This window comes from Canariomyces notabilis (genome assembly GCF_033297395.1).
Source record: "Canariomyces notabilis strain CBS 508.74 unplaced genomic scaffold N656scaffold_4, whole genome shotgun sequence".
Lineage (NCBI taxonomy): Eukaryota > Fungi > Ascomycota > Sordariomycetes > Sordariales > Chaetomiaceae > Canariomyces > Canariomyces notabilis.
In genome coordinates, this window is record NW_027041826.1 from 850240 (window position 1) to 872342 (window position 22103).

General features: G+C 55.3%; 11 protein-coding genes across 11 annotated transcripts; 6 read left to right on the top strand and 5 right to left on the bottom strand.

Annotated features, from left to right (window-relative positions):
- Positions 1–63: 63 nt before the first annotated feature.
- Positions 64–2131, top strand: N656DRAFT_704426 (DUF1941-domain-containing protein; the record flags this gene model as incomplete). Its single annotated transcript, XM_064811178.1, has 3 exons — positions 64–473; positions 550–856; positions 917–2131. The coding sequence occupies 3 exons, from the start codon at positions 64–66 to the stop codon at positions 2129–2131; spliced, it is 1932 nt and encodes a 643-aa protein (XP_064672777.1).
- A 630-nt stretch (positions 2132–2761) lies between these two features.
- N656DRAFT_795895 (uncharacterized protein) lies at positions 2762–3216 on the top strand (the record flags this gene model as incomplete). The annotated part of the gene is made up of 2 exons (XM_064817471.1): positions 2762–2780; positions 2858–3216. The coding sequence occupies 2 exons, from the start codon at positions 2762–2764 to the stop codon at positions 3214–3216; spliced, it is 378 nt and encodes a 125-aa protein (XP_064672778.1).
- A 388-nt stretch (positions 3217–3604) lies between these two features.
- On the top strand, positions 3605–4196 carry N656DRAFT_704044 (peptidyl-prolyl cis-trans isomerase PIN4; the record flags this gene model as incomplete). The annotated part of the gene is made up of 3 exons (XM_064811146.1): positions 3605–3769; positions 3876–3978; positions 4042–4196. 3 exons carry the CDS (start codon positions 3605–3607, stop codon positions 4194–4196), a joined length of 423 nt encoding a protein of 140 aa, XP_064672779.1.
- A 300-nt stretch (positions 4197–4496) lies between these two features.
- Positions 4497–5954, bottom strand: N656DRAFT_787757 (40S ribosomal protein S12; the record flags this gene model as incomplete). The annotated part of the gene is made up of 3 exons (XM_064816636.1): positions 4497–4621; positions 4686–5001; positions 5952–5954. 3 exons carry the CDS (start codon positions 5952–5954, stop codon positions 4497–4499), a joined length of 444 nt encoding a protein of 147 aa, XP_064672780.1.
- On the top strand, positions 5879–6433 carry N656DRAFT_776298 (uncharacterized protein). The gene has a single exon (XM_064814610.1). The coding sequence runs from the start codon at positions 6100–6102 to the stop codon at positions 6325–6327; it is 228 nt and encodes a 75-aa protein (XP_064672781.1). The 5' UTR covers positions 5879–6099; the 3' UTR covers positions 6328–6433.
- A 1177-nt stretch (positions 6434–7610) lies between these two features.
- N656DRAFT_703949 (glycosyltransferase family 90 protein) lies at positions 7611–9510 on the top strand (the record flags this gene model as incomplete). The annotated part of the gene is made up of 2 exons (XM_064811134.1): positions 7611–9388; positions 9459–9510. 2 exons carry the CDS (start codon positions 7611–7613, stop codon positions 9508–9510), a joined length of 1830 nt encoding a protein of 609 aa, XP_064672782.1.
- A 424-nt stretch (positions 9511–9934) lies between these two features.
- N656DRAFT_766472 (uncharacterized protein) lies at positions 9935–11500 on the bottom strand (the record flags this gene model as incomplete). The annotated part of the gene is made up of 2 exons (XM_064813480.1): positions 9935–11163; positions 11227–11500. The coding sequence occupies 2 exons, from the start codon at positions 11498–11500 to the stop codon at positions 9935–9937; spliced, it is 1503 nt and encodes a 500-aa protein (XP_064672783.1).
- An 863-nt stretch (positions 11501–12363) lies between these two features.
- On the bottom strand, positions 12364–13121 carry N656DRAFT_704517 (retrieval of early ER protein Rer1; the record flags this gene model as incomplete). Its single annotated transcript, XM_064811187.1, has 4 exons — positions 12364–12449; positions 12512–12811; positions 12872–12989; positions 13053–13121. 4 exons carry the CDS (start codon positions 13119–13121, stop codon positions 12364–12366), a joined length of 573 nt encoding a protein of 190 aa, XP_064672784.1.
- An 809-nt stretch (positions 13122–13930) lies between these two features.
- N656DRAFT_766474 (ClpP/crotonase) lies at positions 13931–14913 on the top strand (the record flags this gene model as incomplete). Its single annotated transcript, XM_064813481.1, has 2 exons — positions 13931–14102; positions 14183–14913. The coding sequence occupies 2 exons, from the start codon at positions 13931–13933 to the stop codon at positions 14911–14913; spliced, it is 903 nt and encodes a 300-aa protein (XP_064672785.1).
- Positions 14891–18361, bottom strand: N656DRAFT_726488 (uncharacterized protein). The gene is made up of 2 exons (XM_064812575.1): positions 17964–18361; positions 14891–17817 (listed from the first exon to the last, which is right to left on the bottom strand). The coding sequence occupies exons 1-2, from the start codon at positions 18033–18035 to the stop codon at positions 15013–15015; spliced, it is 2877 nt and encodes a 958-aa protein (XP_064672786.1). The 5' UTR covers positions 18036–18361; the 3' UTR covers positions 14891–15012.
- A 418-nt stretch (positions 18362–18779) lies between these two features.
- Positions 18780–20881, bottom strand: N656DRAFT_787764 (autophagy protein atg15; the record flags this gene model as incomplete). The annotated part of the gene is made up of 4 exons (XM_064816637.1): positions 18780–19116; positions 19175–19276; positions 19335–20602; positions 20672–20881. The coding sequence occupies 4 exons, from the start codon at positions 20879–20881 to the stop codon at positions 18780–18782; spliced, it is 1917 nt and encodes a 638-aa protein (XP_064672787.1).
- Positions 20882–22103: the final 1222 nt, after the last annotated feature.

Sequence of the window (22103 nt, forward strand, 5' to 3'; positions counted from 1 at the left end):
CGATGTGAGGATGGAACTTCCTTCTGAGGTGCCAACATCTACAAAGATTCGACCTCACTGAAAATGAGCGAGAACGCGCCGCCGACTCGAGAGCAGCAAGCGCCCTCGATCCAGAAAATCCAGTCGCTGCTCAGCGCGAGAGACGACACATCTCGATTCGTTGGTCTTGCATTGCTCAAATCGGTTCTTGACAACGATCCCGAGTTGAGAAGCAACGAGAATGTCATTCTCACGCTTTGGGAGAGCATACCCTCAAAGTTTTTCGATCGGCTGATCAAGACCGGGTCAAAGCAACGGCCATCATCTACATCATCGTCGTCAACATCATCGTCATCACGGAAAGAGACTACCGATATGTTGGACCTCGCTGTATCCGTGATGCACACTTTTGCTGCTCTGCTTCCCGAACATGCAAGACACGATTCAAAATTGTTGAACTGTATCCCACAGCTCGTGGCTTGTCTCCTGCACTGGTAATACATGAGCCCTTCCTTAACCCGAGTACCCGACTCAGTCCCTGGTATGTATTAACCTTGAACCTTCTCGTAGCTCCAGCCAATCTACCCAGCTAGCACTCGAGACTCTGGTAGTTTTGGCAAGTCATCCAGATGGTGCCCGGATCTTTACAGCGATTGGGGATTTGACGCCAATGATCGAAATTGCGCCGTCACATCCTCTCGTCCTGGAAGCACTGTCGTATGCATGGCTCAATGACATGGCCACGACTGCAGACAAGGAAGCCTTGAGATCCAAAATTGACACAACAATCACGAGTCTTATTTCCTCCTTCAAGGGAACCGATGCCGTGACGCTGCTAGCATTCCTCGCAACCCTGTTGCCGAGATTGGAGCCAGCGGTAAGTTCCCAGCCAAGTCAAGCCTAAAAGTCGCAGTGCACTCATCATCATTCTCTATAGGTTCTGCCGCCCAACCCCAGCTGGCTGCCGGCATTGGGCGCTTTTGTTCGTAATCTCGTAGCCGCTCGTCCTACAGCTGCTGGACGTGCCGCCTTCACCAACTTATCCGCTGCTCTCCTCGAGGTCTACCCTTCCCAGGCACCCCAACTCCTTTTTGCTGGGGAGGGCAGCGAGTCTCAGAATCCCTTCTCATACCTCCTTCTGAACCTTGTCCTGGTCGATATTCGCTCCACTTTGCCTACGCTCCTAGAGCAACTCAACAGCCCCCAATATCCCGAGATTTCACAGCGTCTCGCTTCGGCCTTCAATGTTGTCTCCAATTTCATTGGCTATCTGGTCCGCTCTATGGATGCAGACGACCTTCAGAGCTTACCCTGGGCGATTTCACCAGACCTTCTTCTCAAACTCCGCAAAGCCATCGCGGAAACTATGTCCCTTACTATAGAGTACCTGCGGGATCGCTGGGACGCCTCCGTCGCTGGCGCCATGGGTTTACACCCCGAAGCACGCGTCGGCGCAGCTAACACTTCTTCCGGTTCGCATCTCACTCTGGCTTGGGATTCCAAGAAAGACAATGCTGCTGAAGACTCGCTCATTCTCGCGGCCATCCGCGCGCTGGCGATATGGCTCAGGGAAGACGACAACGATCTGCTAAGAAAGGAGGCGGCTGGGCTCTCAGATATGTTGATTGACCTCTATCAGAACGGGGGCCGAGGCAAGCTCGATTTTCGCCGTCCAATCCTGGTTGCTTTTGAGGGAGTCATTGTTGAGAAAAAAGGGATGGAAGCATTTCTTGCCAATGCCGGTTGGCAAACCCTTGCCGAGGACCTCGTATCCATTGTCCAAGCCAGCTCCACGGTTACCAACGAGGATGATGCTATGCGCGGTATCGAAATTGTGCGGTTGCTGCTACAGGTCGTTGAAACCGAACGTGCGGGACCTGAAGAAGCCTGGATGGACGTCGTCACAAAGGTGGCGGGCTGCTATATACCTGACGCCAAACAGCCACCTCCTGTCGAGGAGTGTCAGGTTGCGGCTCTGCAGCTTGTCACCACACTCCTGGCTAACGCTCAACCGGGAATGCAGAAGCGCTATGCCCATTCGACGAGTGCTATTTTGGGGATTGCAGAGCAACTAAAGGCGAAAATACATGGAGATGTGGCCCTAGAGGAGGCGCTGGCCGATGTGCTAGAGACGCTGGCAGCTTTGAGATGAAGCTCCAATCATCTGACCTCAGGGGTCCAAGAAATCGAGAGGTTCATTAAAATGGTTGCCGAACCGGTCTTAGGTTCGGTTTGCGGCCCTGCCCACTTCGTTGGAGTTAGCTTGGTGGTGAGCCGTCTCTCGTTTCTGAATCACGCTCGAGCGAGGATGGGTTCTTACCGAGGTGGAAAGGGATCGGACCTGAACCACGACGTTACCGGGCGACCACAGACAATTTTCCGTCTCGCCCTGGATTGCTAATACTAGAGTTTCACCAGCGGCCCACCTTTGAATAGGAAGCTTGAGGGAACCGCTATGACGCTGTTATCTGAACACCATATCAAGGTAAAACCGTCGGCGTATCCTTTCAAGTCGGATAGAGCCTACTGGTGCCTCTCATATAGTCTTGGGTATTTTGGGACACCCAAACGGTCCTTACGCCTGCCAAATAAGTCTACTCCCTTGGCGTATTTGTTCTGACCGGAAGCGCGATTCTTTCACCTATATCCTCCTCAGCAGACCACAAGAGTGGCTGCCTCACGGGAACCAGAGCCGACAGCATTCACAGATCCGGCCTCACTTCGGCATTCAGACCTCCGGGGATTCAAGTTCTCTTTGAACCCCTCCGGAATCCAAGTCACCATGTCTCCCGATGCAAACTGTAAGTAAGCCAAGGGTGCCTGGATAGGAAAACTATAAGGTGTGTGTTATGGCCAACTAACACAGCCCGCCGTTCAGGTGCTCCTCGAAGCTTGACAGAAGTATATGGTGGCGTACAGCGCCTACAGCGGCTTGTCGGCTCGGTGGCAACTTCGATTTTGAGACATGACTGCCTTGGTCCAGACCAGGCCACAATGGCCGACTTCCTCTCACATGCTCTCCTCGAGGAAGAGTCTGGTCATCCGACCCTCGAACTCTCGACCATCCAGACTGCCAATCTGCAGTTTTTCGTCATCCTTTTGCAGATTTACGGCAGAGTAAAGGCTGTTTCCGGCAAGCATGTTGGCGAGGTTTCGCTTGCCGAGAGCCTTGAGGAAGCGTGGACAAGACGTTTCCCCGGACAGTTGTATGGCCCGGGCCTTGTTCAGAGAGCTTAAGCGGTGAATTTTGGCTGGTAGCTGTTCACAAAGTCAAACGCGTGGCTGAGGTACGGAAGAACGACGGCGTGAAAAGGGGGTTAGGAAGAAGGGGAGACATGGCAACGGCAACATCGATAATATGCAATAGCATACTATTGCTTACTCCATTGTGATTCCTCAACAATGGCAGGTTCAACATAAACCGCCGGTCGAAGTTTGAGATGCTTGACGTGTATTCAACCGACAGGTTCAAGTTCAAGTTTAACCCTAACCCAGGAGCCCACGTTCAAATCTGAGCTTCACTGAATTGTCCGGAGGCATTGATGAATTGACTGATCTAATCCTGAAGATAACCTTATCCATCAACGGCAACAATCGCATCATACCAAAAGCACGGCCTTAAATTATGGCGAAGGGCAAACAAGAATCGGGAAAAGGCGGAAAGGCCCAGACGGACAACAGCAAAGCTGCCGGAAAGAAAGGCGGGAAGGGTGCCGGAGGAGGAGAAGGTGATGCAAAGTCAACTAGCAAGGTGAAAGGCGCCCAGAGCATCAATGTCCGGCATATCCTTGTAAGTTTTCAAATCACATTGCGCGACAGTTGCAGATGCTGTGCAATGGAAATGATGATCAGTTCCAAGACCGGCTCTGTTGACTCTCCAATTCAAATACAACCAGTGTGAGAAACACGCCGAGAGCGAAAAAGCGATGGAGAGGCTGCGCAATGGCGAGAAATTTGATGCCGTGGCAAGAGACATGTCCCAAGACAAGGCGAGGCAGGGTAAGGGATGCTCCTGCTCTCTTCTCTCAGCTCCTGCTTACACTCCCGTTTATGCTACGACAGGAGGTTCACTAGGCTGGAAGAGCAAGGGGAGTTTAGACCCAGAGTTTGAGAAGATTGCCTTTGAGCTCCCCCAGAGTACAGTCGATGCGCCCAAGTACGACAGGGTCAAGACACAGTTTGGCTATCATATCATCATGGTCGAGGGTCGCAAGTAGCACGCCGAGCGGTGGAACAGTCGGACGACAACCGGAAAGCCGGTTACGAGGTTTCTCTTGATTTTTGTTTGTCTTGCTTTTCCCGCGCCGTATGCTGAGATAGCCACAGTGGAAAGGGGCAACCGTATTCCCCGCTATGCCAGATGCCATCCGGTGACGATTCAGAGGGCATCCCGGGAAAATGTCATCGGATTGCTGACCCGACAAAAAGAACCTGCTTCTCAGAATTCCTCTATGATGCCCCTTTTCCCCTCCGACCGCCCTGAGAAACGCCGCAACCCTTTCTAGCAGAATGCCATCTTAAGCCTCGGACTGGAAGTAGTTAAGGAGGATGGAACGCTCCTGCGACTCCTCACCCCAATCCTTGACAACGACGCAAGAGCAGTTGACCACCTTGCGGGCGTTGCCCTCGCGGTCGAGGACGCCTGAGACACAACCAAGTCAGCCAAAAGAAAGCAGCGTGATGTCTTCTCTAAAGGGTCTACTCACAGAGACCAGCCCACTCGCCCAGTTGCTTGCCGTCAGGCACCTTGATGAGGGGGATCTTGTGCTCCGAGCACAGGGCGATGACGAGCTTCTTGTATGCCTCCTCCTCGCACGACTCGTTGAGCACGCACATGTGAGCCTGTCTCCGGTCGAGCGCCTTGGAAGCCTCGCGCAGGCCACGGGCCAGACCGTCGTGCATCAGAGAGAGCTTCAGGACGCCCTTGAGAGCATCCAGAACCGACATCTGACCCTTGGTGGCCTCGGCGGACACCTCAACCTCCTCCGCGACCTCGGGGGCATTGGTCTCTTCTACGTCCGACTAGATCTGGGGTTAGCGAGGCGTGTTCATGCTCGGGGGAATTTTTATCGTAGGTCGTGTGGTCCCGCCGCCTTGGTCAGATCGACAACCACCCAAACTCGCGCGGGGATTTGATAGATGGGGTTCCTCACCATCTTGGCGTTTTGATTGCGGATAAGCTGTCGGTGCGATCCTCGAAGAGAGATTACTGATTTTCTTGTTGTTCGTGTTAAGTATCGGGAGGAGGAGCTCGACTCGGCAACGAGAATTGAGAATTGACTATGTGCGAAGGCGGCCCGCCCCACCCAGATCTGCTTGGCTGGAATTTGCGTTTTTTGTGTGTGGTTGCAGCGGATTCCAGTTGACGCTAGTCCATACAGGGACTAGTGGAGCGCCTTAGGACCGTGCCGGCGTTAGGGCAAGAATTCCGTGCACAGACCACCACACGTCCCGCCAACATGGATAATTCTTTTCGTTGCAAGGCAACTTGGATATCTAACCTCGACCTTCTAAACAACCCAAACCGGCTCTCAGCGTTCGCATTAACGCAGACACAACCGAGGTAGGTGGACATTCGCACTCGTGAATGACGTGACGACAGGACGATGCCTTTTGCGAAGGCCGAGGAAAGCAATCATGTGCCTGCGAAAGCTGCGCCTTGATACGCTTGTCCTCATCGGCAACTGAGCGGGCAGAACCCTCTTGAATGCTGTCAACGAGGGCACTCTCCATGCTCATCGAGCCTCGGAAGGCTAACATGATCCGCTTCGGCATCCTGGCAGATACCTCATCTCTTTTGACGATTTGAGAATCTCCATTGCAACCGCTCCACAGCCGCCAACATGGTCCGCACCTCCGTCTTGCACGATGCTCTTAACAGCATCAACAACGCCGAGAAGGCCGGCAAGCGCCAGGTCATGATCCGCCCTTCCTCGAAGGTCATCGTCAAGTTCCTGCAGGTCATGCAGCGCCATGGTACGGCAACCCATTCTACCCTTTCTCTAGGTGGCCCGAGTCTTGGAAGGTCCTCGCACTCCCTCCTTCGGCATGATAACTAGGCGACGGTCTATGTCTGCCCTACGGCCCCAGCCCTTTAAGTTGCCGATAAATCAAACACCAATGCGAGGATCTTACACGTTTTCGGAGGCTCCCAATGACGTCCAATGTTTACTCCTATCGCAACACAAGCAAGGGCTGACTGTAGTTTTGGCAGGCTACATTGGCGAGTTTGAGGAGGTCGACAACCACCGCAGCGGCAAGATTGTTGTCCAGCTCAACGGCCGGTACGTACATGGAGGTTTGCAGTCATGTGTATGCTGTCGCGCTGACGAGTGTCGTTCAGGCTGAACAAGTGCGGTGTTATCTCCCCCCGCTACAACGTCCGCCTCTCCGAGCTCGAGAAGTGGGTTGTCAAGCTCCTCCCTGCCCGTCAGTTCGGCTACGTCATCCTCACCACCTCGGCTGGTATTATGGATCAGGAGGAGGCCAGGCGCAAGCACGTCTCTGGCAAGATCATCGGCTTCTTTTACTAGAGACTGAACAATTGAGACACAAAGGATCCAAAAAGGCATGTCATGCATGGGGCGTTGAACTGCGTTTGAGATACCACTTAGTGAATACGGAGTATACCATGGATTTCCCGTTGAGTACCCGACAAAATGCCAGACAAACCTTTTGAGAGGCGCGAACCAGCTGTGGACTGCCGAAAAGCCTTCAATCAATTTCAGCCATCACTGAAAGCCGATAGTTTGGAGGAAATTGCTTGGTTAAGCAACGGTTGGCAGAACCTTGGCCTGGCACGGGTCATTGTTGTGTGTAGATTCGAGGAAAAGGTAATCCATGAGTCCCTTGGGAGCCGGGACACTCTCAAAATAATAGACAGGTAACGTTATGCACCATCGCTTTCAGAGCTAGTCGGGATACCAGGAGTTCAACGGTCAAAATTCGCACCCAGCACAACCATGATGTGTAAGTAAGGTATTAACCATTGTGAGTGCAGTTCTGGCTTTTTCATTCAATCCAGCTCAAACTGCCACCTGCCACACCCAACCTCTACGGAGTAGACTGCCGTCTAATTGGACTTGAAGCTAATGCCAATGCGTTGGCAGTTGGCAATGGTTTATTGTATGCCAAATAGGCAGTTGTGTGAGCCAGAATGAACTTGGCCAGGAACTGCACTCGCTGTGTGTGGCCAGTGGTCACGGAGTTCAATGGTTCATGTTGAGTCTGACTGCTTGGCAAGTTGCAACTGCCCCAGTTGAGCGGGCCGCGCCTCAAACACCCCGGTCGAGTACCCGATTTTATTCGAGCTGAAAGCGTGTGAATGGACGGCTCTGCGTAAAGGAGGCAGGTACGTAATTACAGTGCTTGCGCCAGCATCCACCATGGATTTTCGATCTCACTCCCAGTTCCAGCATCAAGCTTTCTCTCCCACTCGATCATCGCCCAAATGAAACTGCAAGCCCGTGGGCAGAAGGAAGAGAACCGCCGCCTGCCGGATCAACGGTTACGTTAGAGACACGCAGGTATCAAAACGAGACGACCATCGGCTTGGTGGGGTTCGCCCCCGAATACAGTGCATGGGCGGAACCTGATCGATTGTACACGACGGCAACGCTATCGATTATAGGATGAGGAACCGCCAACTCGGCGTCCTCGGCGCCCTCGTCTTCTTTCTCTTCTGCATTTACACGCTCTCCAAGCAGTTGCCCGACAGCTATAAACGTCCTCTTCAGCAGCCACAGCCTCCGGTACAGGCACCTCCCAATAAGCCTGGGGATAGCGCCGGCGACACTTCCTCCAACGCCCATACCAAAAATGACCCAAAGCCGAAGCCGGCCCCCGGCGGATCCCATCCGATATGGCACCTCGTCAAAGATGCCGAACAGGACCTTGAAAAGGTGAAGGCGCGCCAGTCGCGCACGCTACAGGAAGCTGTGGCCGAGTATCGCCGTCGCTACGGCCTGCCCCCGCCTCCGCACTTCGACAAGTGGTGGGAATTTGCAAAGAGCAAGGATGTGCAGCTTATAGACGAGTTTGACACGGTGATGGAGCTGATCACACCCTTCTGGGGCCTGAAGCCGTCGACCATCCGGGCGAGGGCGCGGGAGGCGATCGGTTTCGACAACGCGCTCATGGGTCTGCAGATCCGCGGGGGCAACGTAACGCTCTTTCAGGGAGGGGACGATTGGATCCAGGAGAGCATACGTGGGATGATGCAAGAATTTGTCCAGCTGCTTCCCGACATGGACCTGGCCTTCAACAGGAACGACGAGCCGCGCGTCGTGGTTCCACACGACGACATGGTACGATTAGTTGAGCGCGCGCGAACAGTCAGCATGCCGGCCGCGAACGCCAAAAAACTCTTACGCAACGGCTTCACCGAGAAGCCTGAGGGTCTGAACTACGACGGGCGCTTCGACGAATTCAAGCTGACGCGCTTCAATGTGATGGCACACCAACCAGTCTGGACGCACTCTCGCATGTCGTGCCCACCCGAGTCACCTACCCGCATTCTCGAAGAAGCTGACCGCTACGACGCTATCGACAAGTACGCTCTCGGGGACCTCGGCTTCGTCTACAACGTCACCGCCATGTCCGACATCTGTCTCTCTCCTTCCCTCGGCAATACGTACGGCTTCTTCGAGCGACCTAACGCCTACGGCGTGGTACATGACCTCTTTCCCATCTTCTCCCAATCCAAAATCTCGTCCTACTCGGACATCCTCTATCCGTCCCCCTGGTACTGGGCCGACAAAGTTCCGTACAAAGAAGCTAAGGACCCGGCATGGGACAAGAAACTCGACCAGCTCTACTGGCGAGGGTCGACGACGGGTGGTTTCTCGCGCAACGGCGGGTGGCGGCGGCAGCACCGTCAGCGGTTCGTGCAAAAGATCAACGCCGGCGATCAGGCCCGCGTCCTCGTCAGCGCAGATAAGCAAGGTGAAAAGTGGACTGTGAAGGAAGTCCCGCGGGGCGACTACAAGCAACTGATCGACGTATCCTTTTCGCACATTGGCCAGTGCGACCAGGGCGACTGCGACGCGCAGAAGGAGTTCTTCACGGTCCAAAAGTACGCCAAGCAGGAGGCGGCATTCAAGTACAAGCACGTGCTCGACATGGACGGCAACGCCTTCTCAGGCCGCTTCTATGCCCTCCTCAAAAGCAGGAGTCTCGTGTACAAGTGGGCCATCTTTCGCGAGTGGCACGCCGAATGGCTCCGCCCCTGGGCGCACTATATTCCGCTGAGTCTGCAGGGCGAGGAGTGGCTGGAGGCGGTCCGCTTCTTCAATCAGGAGGATCTGGGCAAGAAAGAGGCGGAACGCGTGGCCATCCAGGGACGGGAGTGGGCCGCGAAGGTGTTGAGGAACGAGGATTTGGAGGTGTGGTTTTTTCGGCTGTTGTTGGAGTAAGTTGCTTTCCATGTCTTTCCCTCTTTTTAGTTCCCATTCGGGTGGGTTGCTGACTAGGCAAAACAGATATGGTCGTGTGATTGACGACGACAGGGAAAACATTGGGTTCCTCAATTGAGGGATGGATGTTCGGAAGGAAAGGGATGAAGGTAAGCATGCTTGAGTATATAACTTATGCCATGGTAATATGGCCAGAACGTGCGAGGCCCTGCATGCTGGGGTTGGAGAGCACGGAATATAGGACTGACCTGGAAAGGAAGCATGGGGAATGGCGTTGTTGGTCGGTTGTTCCTGGGGTACTATATACTTTAATCGTCACAGCATAGATAGACGGTGGTCGGAACGAGCCCCTGGTGTTAGCTCTGTCTCAGCTATTCCGCGGTAGAAAATACGCTTGTACACTACGTCGGTTGCGATAGGTATCTGGCAACGTGCCAGGAAGGTTTTATTGTCCATTACCTTTCCGCAGATTACTCCAGCGCCTCACCAACTCCTCGCTAGCCAATATCCGACCTGATTCCATGATATCTGCCAGCCCCCCTTTATTCATCCTCGTCTCCCTCGGCATCCTGGTCATCTTCAGATTGCGTTCGCCCCTCCTGAACTGCTCGCCCCCCGTTCGGTGCCGGACTAGCAGAGGCCCGGTCGCTTGGCGGCCGCCGATCACCACCCGCCCGCTGCTCTTCCTCATCCTCTTCTTCCTGCTCCTCATCCTCATCTGGCAGGTCCCCGACCGGTTGCTGTTTATACCGCTGCAGCTCAGCCTTGAGCTCCTCGCTGGGGTCGTCAATCTGTACGTGAAGCTCATCTAGGTGGCTTTCCTCCTCATCCGCGATGCCAATGGTGCGCGCAATGTTTTTGGTGCGCTGGTTGCGGATCGTGGTACGCTGCATGACTGGATAGTAATAAACAGCCTTTTGCGCGCTGTCGTCGTGGCGGCCCTTGGTCTCGGTCTCGTCGTCGCGGAAGGCGAGGATGACTTCCTCGTCGTACTTGTTGTCGTGGTCCATCTCCTTTTCCTGCGCCGTTTCGTATGCGCGTACCCGCGGGAACCGAAAGCTACCGCCACTCTCGCTGCTCGTGTACAGCGACCCGCTGTCACGGTCAGGATTGTCCACGTCAAATCTGGCTCGGAAGTTCTCTCCAGTCCGGGTGTCGGCAGGGAGGAAGAGGTCATAATTCATCATTTGTGAGGGCTTGGGCAAGCTCGGGTCGCGCTCCCACGCCGCCTTTGCTGCCTCGTACAGTTGCTCCTCGGCTGCGGTGCGCTCGATTGGCTTGAAGATGCCCGAGAGCAGCCGCGTGTCGTAGGTGTCGCTCGAGTTGACTGGATTCGTGCTGAACTTGACTGTTACATAGGCGCCAGAGTCGGGGAACGCTTCTAGGTCTGGAAGGACTGGAAAAGCATCAACGATCTTGACGTTTCGCTTTGAAGGGTGCCTGACCCGACTGCGATCTGCAAGATTAGCGGCGGCCACCTCGAAGCTTTTCTCGATGCGCCGTTTTATCCAAGCAGGCGTGCCTTTGTCTGGTTCCGGAGACATCTTTCGCTTTTCTGGACGTTTCAGAGCGTTGCCTGACGATGGCTTCAGGAACATGGCATCGGCCGGTTTAGGCCTCGCCTGTACCTGCACCGAGGAAATGTACTCGGTTCGTCGCAGGAACGACACGGCGGTGTCGCCGCTCTTGGGCTTTCCAAGTGTTGAAAGGGGCCGGAGGAGGAGGCGGTCGTGGGGGTGGATGGGCGGCGCTTGGGCAGGAGCTTGTATAGCTGCGTAGCGTGTCAGCGATTCCCAGGGAGAGTGACACAGGGGAGTGCAAAGCTTGTACTCACAGCTTTCGTCACCATCAAAGACGCCCGGCATGCCCACGAGGTCTAGGGGCATCCCAAGCTCTGCATCAGCTTCGATGTTGAGAGGTTGCTCTCGCGCAAGACGAGACGCGAAGCCGGGCGTCGTGTACTGGCCGCTTGCTAGCCCTGTATTCGGGATGTCGAGCAGCTTGGGCGGGTTGGGAGGCGGAGGAAGCGCATTGGAATATCTTATCCTCGCAATGTAATCCTGATGGATCATCCGCTCACCGCCGCTTCTTGACTGCGATGAAGCCATTTTTCTCCTTCTTTCCTTTGCAAGTGGTGCTGTCCTTGAAAAGCTCCGGCAAAAAAGAATGCGAACGCGAATGTTGAATTGAAAGTTGCAATGAGCGCAGTCGCGAAGCAAAATGCCAAGGCGCCAAGCACCCGCTGCAGATCTCAGCCTTGCTGCCGCTGTCGTTAGCAAAATTCCTTGATACTGTACTCACAATGTTAAGATCAAGGAGAAAAGAAACCTGTTAATTGGTGATGTTGCTTGTAAGCTAAGGGTGGGAAAAAGAAGCAAAAAGAGAGCAAACTTAGGATCAGTTAGTACTTTCGTACAGCATTCAATCCTGGTGAACTTCGTTTATTATTCGCCAGACCCACAAAGAGCGGCTCCCACTCATACCTTGACGGCTCAGGAAATTTGAGCCGGAGCTGGTAGGTAAGTTTTTGAGAGGCTCAACTCTGCTGCACGGCTCTTGCTTATCGCACAGGCAGAGCGCTCCGGAGAGTCTAATAAGTCCAATTCTCGCTGCCTATTAGGTACGGTAACCCTTAACCAAAACAAATGTCCTGCCAGCCATCGCCCTTACCCTTCCCTGAAGGTACCGCAACTCCTCTGGTAAGCATTCCCTTTCTTTCCCGAGGCATGAATCACGCCGAGCCTGCCCCAAAGACCACGCGCTGCGGCTGCAAGTGAATTAGAAACAAAATCAGTACGTAGCGTTTTACGGGACCGTCATGAGCTCCGAGCATGCGTCATAATACATAGATAGAGAAGCCGCCTTCTATCGCCATGCCGTCCCCATGCGTTTCCGACGACCGGTCAGCCGGTCAAAATAGCCAGCCATTGCCGAGAAGAACTCCATGCCAAATGGCCAAGAAGAAGTAGGCTCACGAGCTGTTCTTGGTGTAGCGCGCTTTGCCAATGGTGAAAGGCACATAGCGATACTTGATCATGTGCTGGATTTGCTTTCTCACTGTGAGAGAACATTAGCATTGACGGCCTGAAGGAAGCACATGGAAAGAGTGGGTAACCTACTTGTGAGGATGAACAGCATGAGCCAGTACATAACCAGCACAGGCCAAAAGACGGGCACATTGAATATCTCAAACCAGCTGCATACAAACGAGATAGCGACGGCGCGAGTTGCTGAGTGCCAGAACTTGAACTCGGGCAGCCGGCGGATGAACGGCCGGAACTCCTCGTCCTGCTTGGTGGGGAGTGTGCCGACCGCGCCGTCCTCCATGTCATTGTCGAGCGCCTCGTTGGACGGGTCGAACTTGGGCTGGAGGAAGGCGAGGAAGAGATTGAGCAGATAGATACCTAGGGCGTACGCGACTGTGCGGACAAAGTCAGGATACTGGTGTTAACGCGTGGCCTGGGGCGCAATGGACTAACCGATGTACCAGCCTTGTGCCATGAAGACACGCAGGAAGAAGATCATCAAACCGACACCGGTGCCTATCCACCGGTAGAGGACGTAGGGCGTTGATCGGTCGAGAAGTGCTTGGTATTGCTGCCAGAACTTTGTTAGCCCACAGCTCGCGCGCACCGAACTCTGCTCTCTGTCGCAACCCACCCTTTGCAGCTTGCTCGTGTGGGCGCTGACGACGCCAAAGGGCGTCGTCGGCTCGTCTGGCACATCCATGGCGGTGGAACGGGATAGATCTATGTATCGATCAAGCGTGCTGTCAAGCGTTGGCCGGGGAGAACGACAGGGTGTGGATGATCACCGTTCTCGCGGGTGTTCTTGCTCCTTGGTCGTCAAGGGTTTGACAAGATCTAGATTAGTTGTCAGCCACGGGTTGAGTAAGGGGGAAATTTTGGACGTGGCCAAGACTGCAACCCCTGGAGCCTTGGTTGCCTGTGGGGCCCATCGTGGGGCAAGCAGCTCTGAAATTGCACGTTTTGTTAGCAGAAGTACTTAGAACAGCACTAAAGATTTGCTGGACTCCAGGTATTTTCGCTATGTAGTACATTGGGCTTGGCAATGGATGCTGTGACGTTGTTGGTCTGGAATTTGAATGCAGAGCTGGGCTGAGGATGTCTTACACGCGCATGTATGTATCCGTATGGACGTACAGCATCATCATCCAATGCTTCTGATGCACGGGATTTGCAAATGATGGTCTGTAAGGTAGGTAGAATGTTGAAAACCTTTGCCGGTCTACAGATGCCATACCCTTGCATTATGACCTAACCTTCACCATTGACCGATCGATGCCTTCTGTGCAGCAATTCGGAATGCATTCTGAACTTGGAAACAGGAACCAGCGGCCTCACTTAGACCGAGGATAACCTGAGCTGGATGGTGGAGCTGCCCCGGCGAACCTTCCATTCACTATCATCCCCAAGAACCACAAAGACAAACAATCTTCCATAAGATTAGCATCACAAGGCACTGTCACCGTCTCAATCTGATACTACCAGGATCTCCATCGCAGACTTACAATCACAATGCACGCAACAGCAGCAGCTCGCCTCAGCGCTGTTCGCAGCCTGCGGCCCTTGGCTTGCCGCTTCCAGCCGAGCTCCCTACCGCAAGTTGCTGTTCGAAGATTCTCAGCATCAGCCGGCCGTAGCTACGAGTATATCGAAGTATCAGAACCTCGGCCGGGTGTTGGTCAGGGTAATTGAATCAAATTCTCCAATCTCAATTCGGCGTTGAAAGAGTGTAATAATACTAACCCTGGTCGTCATTGACTTTAGTAACCCTCAACCGGCCGAAGACGCTCAACGCGCTCTGCTCGCCGCTCATCGCCGAGCTCAACACGGCGCTGCGCGCGTTCCAGTCTTCGCCTACGGTCGCCGCCGTCGTCCTCACGGGCTCCGAAAGGGCTTTTGCCGCCGGGGCCGACATCAAGGAGATGGCGCCGCTGACCTTCAGCGAGGCCTACAGCACGGCATTCATCGAGAGCTGGTCGGACCTGACGACGGCGCTCAAGAAGCCGCTCATTGCCGCCGTGTCGGGCCACGCGCTCGGCGGCGGGTGCGAGCTCGCGCTCATGGCCGACATCATCTACTGCACCACCAGCGCCAACTTTGGGCAGCCCGAGATCAAGCTGGGCACGATCCCCGGCGCCGGCGGCAGCCAGCGTCTGACACGGGCGGTAGGTAAGAGCAAGGCGATGGAGCTGATCCTGACAGGCCGGACCTTTAGCGGTGAGGAGGCGGAGCGGTGGGGGGTCGCGGCGCGCGTGTTCCCGAGTCACGAGGCGCTGATGGAGGGCGCGCTCAAGACGGCCGAGACCATCGCCGGCTACTCCAAGATCGCTGTGCAGGCCGCCAAGGAAGTGGTTAACAAGAGCCAAGATTTGGCGTTGCGGGACGGCGTCGAGTACGAGCGCCGCGTGTTCCACAGCCTGTTCGGCAGCCAGGACCAAAAAATCGGCATGAAGGCATTCGCAGAGAGAAAAAAGCCCGAGTGGAGCCATCAGTGATTTTGTATCACTACACTACGGTAGTAGGCCCTCGAAATTCATTATGCTTTACGGTCTCCTGCTCCGTCAGCCGAATATCCAAAATATCACTTCGGTATCTTATCCCCCCATGATGACCCTGACATATGGCGCCGGAAACAGCCCCTGACTTCCCATATAAAACCCATAGAACCACTCCTCATTGACATCCTCCGCCTCTGAAATCTCAGCGCCCTTGGGGAACATGAGCTCGTCCTCGACTCCAGCAGCCGGAATCCACCCCCACGCCGCCGTTACCCTCATTCCCGTCCCCCCATCAGGTGGAAATCCATCCGTATATTGCTCTGCACTCTGAGCCAAGGTAGCGGCGGAAACCGCCACATCCACAGCAACCAACCTCTCCACCTCCCTACCGCCCTCCAGCCAAGAACAAGCCTGTACTCCCCTTGGTAACCCCTCACGCGTTTCAAACTTCAGCCTCTGCCCACCAACCTGTTCCCTGATAACCTTCCTCCTTAGTTTGTCGCTGCCGCTGTCGGGCGCATATCCCACCACAACCATCCGATGGCCCTGCGGACACCTGCGCCAGCCGTCGGGCCCATTCTCGGGGGCTATGGCCCCATTCGAGACCAGCACACTGTAGCAGCCAAAGCAGAGGTTGTACTCCCCTGGCTGCGCGTCAGCAACTAACCTGGACGGACAGGCGTAGCAATGATAGTGAGCATCATGCCGCGGAATGAGGAAACGGCATATCTCGCAACACGGACTGAAAGTGAGGGGGTGGAAGCTCCCCACCGGGGACATCTTGGACGAAGACGTCGTCGTCTGTGACGGTGAGCGGCGGGCAGAGGAAGAACTTGGGCTTGACACGGGCGGGTCGGTTAGCGGAGGATGATCGTCCGGGAAAAGGGATCGCTGAGGGGGGGGGCGGTAGGCCAGGGCGAGCAACGGGTGGCTGCAGCACGTGCCTCGGTTTACACAGCCGTTGCAGAATCCCCATTCGCCGTCGTTGCAGACGTCGCAGCGCCAGTAGCAGTCGTTTGTCCAGGCTGAGCAGCGGGAGCAGAAGGTGCCGCTCTGGAGGCGGTCGAGGGGGTTCTCGGTCGTAAGCATTCGTAAACCATCGCCACCCTCCAGAGCTGTCTTTGGGGGAAGGTAGCGGTTTGCTGTGAGCATGTGTGGAGGGGGCGTTGGCTGGCCGCCGAGGTTCTGCTTTTCCCATTTGTCCCAAGCCGTTTGACCAAATCCGAACCAGTGCAAGCAGCCTTTGCGCCGCCGCCAGCAGTCAAGGCAAATGTTCCACTCGCCATTGTGGCAGATGGAGCAGTTGAAGTGCAGTTCGTATTCGATGCGCTCTTTGGAGCAGGTGGCACAGTTGACCATGGGTTCCAAGAATCGCGGTAATCGGGTTCGTCGAGGTGACGATAGGGACGGCAAAGCAGGTTTTGGGCTTCCCGGGCCTAAAGAAGAAGCGAGATCCGGTGAAGCCTGGCCGCGGCCAAGTTCCGTGAACCCGTCCTGCCTCCTTCTACCGCCGATCGGATCCGAATGAAGCTCTGCTGGTCTCTGAAAATGCGCGGAGCCTAAAGCCGACGCGGCCCGATTACTAAAGGGAAGGCCCCTGAAATTGGGGGGATCTTGGCGGTTTCCAGAAGCGGTGAAGATCGTGGGTGAGGATGAACTCCGAGCCTCGGCATCAATGCTAGGTCTCCCGATCTGTGAGTCCGCGGTTGCTGTCCTTGGAGAAACGACAGTGTGCGAGCGGGTTCCGAGTCTGACCTCAGGCTGGGTGGGACCAACGGGTACCGTGGCGCTGCGGCTGGCACTTGAGGTTCTCCGTCTCCGTGAAGGCTCTTGGACCTCAAGAAGGGCTGAACTGGAAGGGGGATACCGCCCGCGCTCTTCATTGCTGCTCGAGCTTGGCGCTCTCGAATGCACCGTTTGTCTGCTTGTCGGCCTTGACGCCTCTCCAGTCCGTGATCTAGGCCTGGCCGACACTTCCGACCGACGGGAATGCGCACTGGCATTGCTTCTTCGTCCGCCATCTTGCCTCAGTCTCTCGCGGTGCCGTCTCCTATAAGCCTCTGTAATCTTCCGACTGAGCTCGTCGTTGTTCTCCAGATCGAGATTATCCAGATCCAACCCGTCCAATAGTCCTTCCTCCTGAATTTGCCTCGCAAATTCTTCGATTTCTCGCTCGATATCCCTGGTATCCGTGCTGCCAGAACTGCTGATCAAGTTTCTTAGTGAAGACTGGTGCTCGACATGCCGCGACGTCCCCTCCGGAGCAGACTGCTGTCCAGTAGAGCCCCGCTGTCTCGATTCGCTTCTCCTTCTGCTCTCGCCATCAACCGTCAGAGCGTCCGCGCCCCGCACTGGGATGCTCTGCGTCCTTGGTCTACTACTCTCCCTCTCCCTGGTCCCGGGGCCCCTAACCTGACTCCCCTCCCTACTCCTCCGCCTCCTCCCACCACCACCACTACCACCATTCGCCCGCGCCACCGCCGCCTCGGTGGCCTCTCGCAAGCTCATGCGCTGCACCTCCTCCAGCAGCCTCCTCTCCTGCTCATCCAACCTCCTCTGCTCCTCGGTCCGGTCCATGAACTTGAGCCTGGGCATGACGGACTCGCCCTTTGTGTACCGCGAATCCATCTCTGCCTTTTCCGCCTCACTCTTCCCCTTGTTCGGGTTCAGGGCCAGGAACATGTCCAGTAGGGTGGCGACGCGGGGGTCGTGCTTGGTGTCGCGCACCCTGTCCCTGCAGCTGGGGCACGTGAAGATGGCGGCGTCGGGCGGGGGCGGGGGCCCCGGGGCCGACTCGGCGCGTGCCGCCTGGAAGCGGAACCATTCCTTCAGACAGGCGCCGCAGAAGGTGTGCAGGCAGTCGAGCAGGGTGAGCGGGTGGTAGAGGATGTCGGTGCATATCTGGAATTTGCCGTGAGTAGATGAAGATTAGGGACCAAAAGTTGGTAGTAGAAGTAGAAAGACGGCCATGTCGATTTCTAGTATGATGGGCAATGGGCTAAGAGATTGTTGTATTAAGAGGGGAGGGGGAGGTAAGGTAAACCTACTGAGCAAGTCAACTCCGTCTCGAGGTTGATGGCCGGTGCCGGGCCCGCTCCCGGCCGGGAGGATTCCGTCATGTCGTCCGAACCGGACAACCTCGAGTCACAAATGAGAGCCGCGCGGGGTAAGAGTGCACTGGTGCAGTGTAGATAAGCTAGGTACTGTATACAAGCGACTGGAACGAAGGACGGGGGTAGCGCTGCATGGGGGGTGGAGCACGAAGCTCTCGCGTACCTGATGCAGTGCACCCGACAGTTGTTGAAAGATGAAGAAAAAAACGCTAAATGACGCAAAGCGGACTCAGTTCAGCTTACACCACGCCTATTCTTAATATACACATGGACGCAATACGAGACGCATGCACATTGGTACGTTGGTAGGGCACCGAGAGGACGGGACCGGGTATTGATGGGCTCGGCAGGGCTGCAGTGCAGAGGGGCGGTGATGATTGCATGTGGGGATGATCTCAAGAGGCCGGACCGACTTAAGGTTAGCAGCATCGAGCCCGGAAGCTGGCCGCATCTCAGAGTTCGCTATATCGATAAATAAGGCTATATGTATTCGTGTATCCTATTGCTATGTATGATTCCTGGCGATCGACAATTAACTTCGGCTGCTGTGCCTTTGTAAAATAGCATGTCCCCCATGTTAGTTACCCCTTGACCTATCGAAAGACTCCTCTTGCCTTATGCAAAATTCCCAAAACTCTGCTCAATTCTGATTGTATGCCAAAAGCCCTGAACAACTCCTTACGCGCCATAGAATGAATCGACAGTGACCAGAAAGAAATCTGATGAAAAATACATATCGAAGAAAAACTATCACATGTCCTCCCTGACCTTGGGAGCATCGCCATCCCATTCCCGGCACATGCCGTACCATGCCCGCTCAACACATCTCGACGATTTGGGCGGCTCTTTCGTTGGGGCTGGACGCGGCGGTGGAGTAGAGGTGGAAAGGCTCGGGGGTGGCGTGATAGTCTGGTGTTGCTGCGTCGTACTGACCATGGATGAGGTCGTGGTCTCGTCGTAGCATCCCCAGAACCGGCCTGGTGTCAAGCACGTTGTGCTGGTCGGCTTTGATGTTGGCGTTGATGTCGGTGTTGTCGACGTCACAGTCGTAGTACTTGTAGTTTTGTCCTTGCAACCGAACCAACCGCTTCGACACCGTTAGCATGGTCCAAAAAGCGTACACTGACAAGCCTCTGTCTGCTTACGGAGTATGGCATGTTGTGGTGGACGATGTGGTTGTTGCGATGCCCGTCGACGTTTGGGTGCCTGTAGTGGTCGTGGTTTCGTCCAAGCAACCCCACCAACCCCTGCCACCGTTGTTAGCAACCATTCGATCAAACCCGGGGATAGATGGGGATGACCTACGGTGTCTTGCACGTCTCAGTTCGGGTGCGGCTTTTGGCGGTTGACGTCGAAGAGCTAGCCGTCGTGGTCGTCTCTGTGCCATTACTTTCGTACATCTTCCAGTTGCCACAGTCCCTGCATTCAGGAGTGAACTTGCATTCCGCCACAGTGTCATACTTTTTGATAACGTCTTCGATGACAGCCCGGATCTTGTGGGTTCCGATCCCCACGCGCCATCCTAGGTCGCCCACCGTATCGTAAACGCACTCTCTGCTGCTGTGGCAGGCCGTCTCCAGGGCATATCCACCGAAGGAGCAAGCTGCCGTCGCCCCGTTGCAGGTCCCAATAAAGATGGGGTCGGCAGTGTGCCCAAAGTGATAGACGCCAGTAAATTCCCTGGTCTGAGGCGCATCCGGGTCTGTCCCTGGCGGTACAGGTAGGCCCAATCTAGAGGCTGGCAACGCTTCTGGGACAGCTTGGAATGTCACGACTGGCACACCGTATGTCAGGCCGATAAACGAACTGACAGCCCCACCGAGTGAGTGTCCCGTAACCCAAACATTCGAATTGGGGTAGAGCTCGGTGACATTCGCAAACAACTCCCTAGCAGCCTGATAATATCGATTTTCGTCGCGCAACGCTTGGGTAACGCACGTGTTGTTGCAGGTGTACGTGCCTGTCGCGCAGTCGCAGACCTGGTGCCATGTCCATGGGCCCTGTTGGGCGCAACAGCAGCTGAAGAACAGGTTGTCGTTCACCTTGTCGTTGGTAGTGGTGCCATCCCCGTCAAAGACAGCTACCGAGGTCCCCTTCAGGCCGATGACAATGGTCGAGTTCGTCTCGTCGGCAAACACATGGCCACGCAGCCCATCACCCTCCCAGCCAAAGTCGGCACTCCGGTTGTAGGGCGCTCCAACATCCTGCCAGTCCGCATCGCCTTCTTTGGCCACATATGCATTGGCCGCCATCAGCGCCAAGGTCACGAGCGTCTCCTTGTCGGTGATGTTGGGGCCTGGAACATCGTCAAGGGTCCATGCAGACGGGGAAAGGACCGAGGCGAATCCACGCTGTCGCGCCTGGGCTACCATTGGGTCTACCACGCTCGGCCTCCGATCGACCAGCCGTTGTATTCTGTGGGAGCTGCTGCGGGCTCGCAGAGAGCCGATACGTTGCGCCTCAAAGCCATCCTCAGCGGCTAACCATAGCTGCGCGTCTGGATCAACGACATCTTGTTTCCGGTGGAGTTGCGGATGTTTGTAAGTGCCGTGGTGGTAGATATGCCGAAGTGTCTGGAGGATGACGCGCCAGGAGTCAGCAACCTCACCTCCCTCTCTGGGACTGCAGCCAAGACTACTCACGAAGGTGTGTTCGGCGGGTGCCAGGAGCCCTGGTATGAGAGGCGGTACCGGCGACGCCTCTATGGGAAGGACAAACTGCGCATTCTGAATGGCATTTCCCGCTGCTGAGATAGGGGAGGCGGAGAGGGCGAGGAAGGACAACAGCAGCTGGGCCGTGATTCGGCTTGTGGAAGTGCACCTCACACTCGCCTCCTCCCGCCTCGATAACATGCCAGGCCGGATCCTCCTGATGCCTCGATGGATGATGGAATAGTCGAAAGAGGGCGATATTCTCTATGCGATATGGTGTCAAGTCAAGCAAAGGGAAGGTGCCACTCCTCACTTGGAAGAAGAATCGAAGAAGGTCGGGGTCCTCGACTGCCGTGTCAGCGTTCAGATGACGAATGACGAATGACGATGGGTGGCCCAACTGTTGACCGCCGCTGATCGGAAGGCCGTCCACCGCCAATCAGCACTGTCTTATCGGGGGCGTGCTTTAGTGATAACGATGGTGCGGGGATTTTGTACTTCTATAGCATTGAAGAGCGTAGTGATACATTGTTGCCTATTTGGCACTAACGTTACCAGCCTGGGTCCGCTAATTACTGCTGTGGCCGGTTTGGCCTGCCACATGGCACACTTCTATCATGCTTCAACTGGATGGACCTCGTCGAGTTCTATGGTGCCTGAAGAGAGGACGCGAAGAGTCCGGCAAGCTGCGTGGATGAGAAAGGGAATACTCCGTACTATGGGCAATCTGCAAATCTTGGTCCATCACTCCCGTGCGGGAGGAACGCATACAGCCCCGGCCTTCAGCCAAACCTTTATCGTACCTTCCAAGTTCCAGGTTCATGTGGATGGAACCTTCCCAGCAACACCAACAATGCTACCTATAAACCCCAACCCGCCCCCCCCCCCCCCCCCCCCCCTCCCTCCCTCTTCTCCCTCGACCTTTCAGCGCTTTTCTTTTAATCTTGACGCTCAATCAATTCAAATGCTCTGAACTGGCAAACGACGCCATGAACTCGCTCCCAGGACCTCTCCGCCTAGACGGGACCTTGTAACCTGTGATTGAGCTGACCATGCACCTGACTCATTGAGCCCGGCATGAGTGACGGGATCCTTTGTTTCGTACCTATGTAGGGCCTTGGGAGGCCTACTGTACGGTACATACAATACAGTAATCAACCTCGTCAACCTACAGCCCAGTCAGTAGACAAGTCTTCGTTGGGGCTGAAGCGCCGCCTGCAGACTTGGTCGCGTCTATTAACAGTGCAACGGTGCAGAAACCCTGGCCGAGGGGCTGGGCTTGCAGGCTGCACAAGGGCGGGTAGCCTTGTATGTACAGTACTTACGGTGACGTGCTTTGCAACTTGAGTTCTCTAGCAGGTGAGATAATTCATTGCAAACCAACTTGACTCAACAAAGGACCAACAGCTCTCATTTGAGTTCT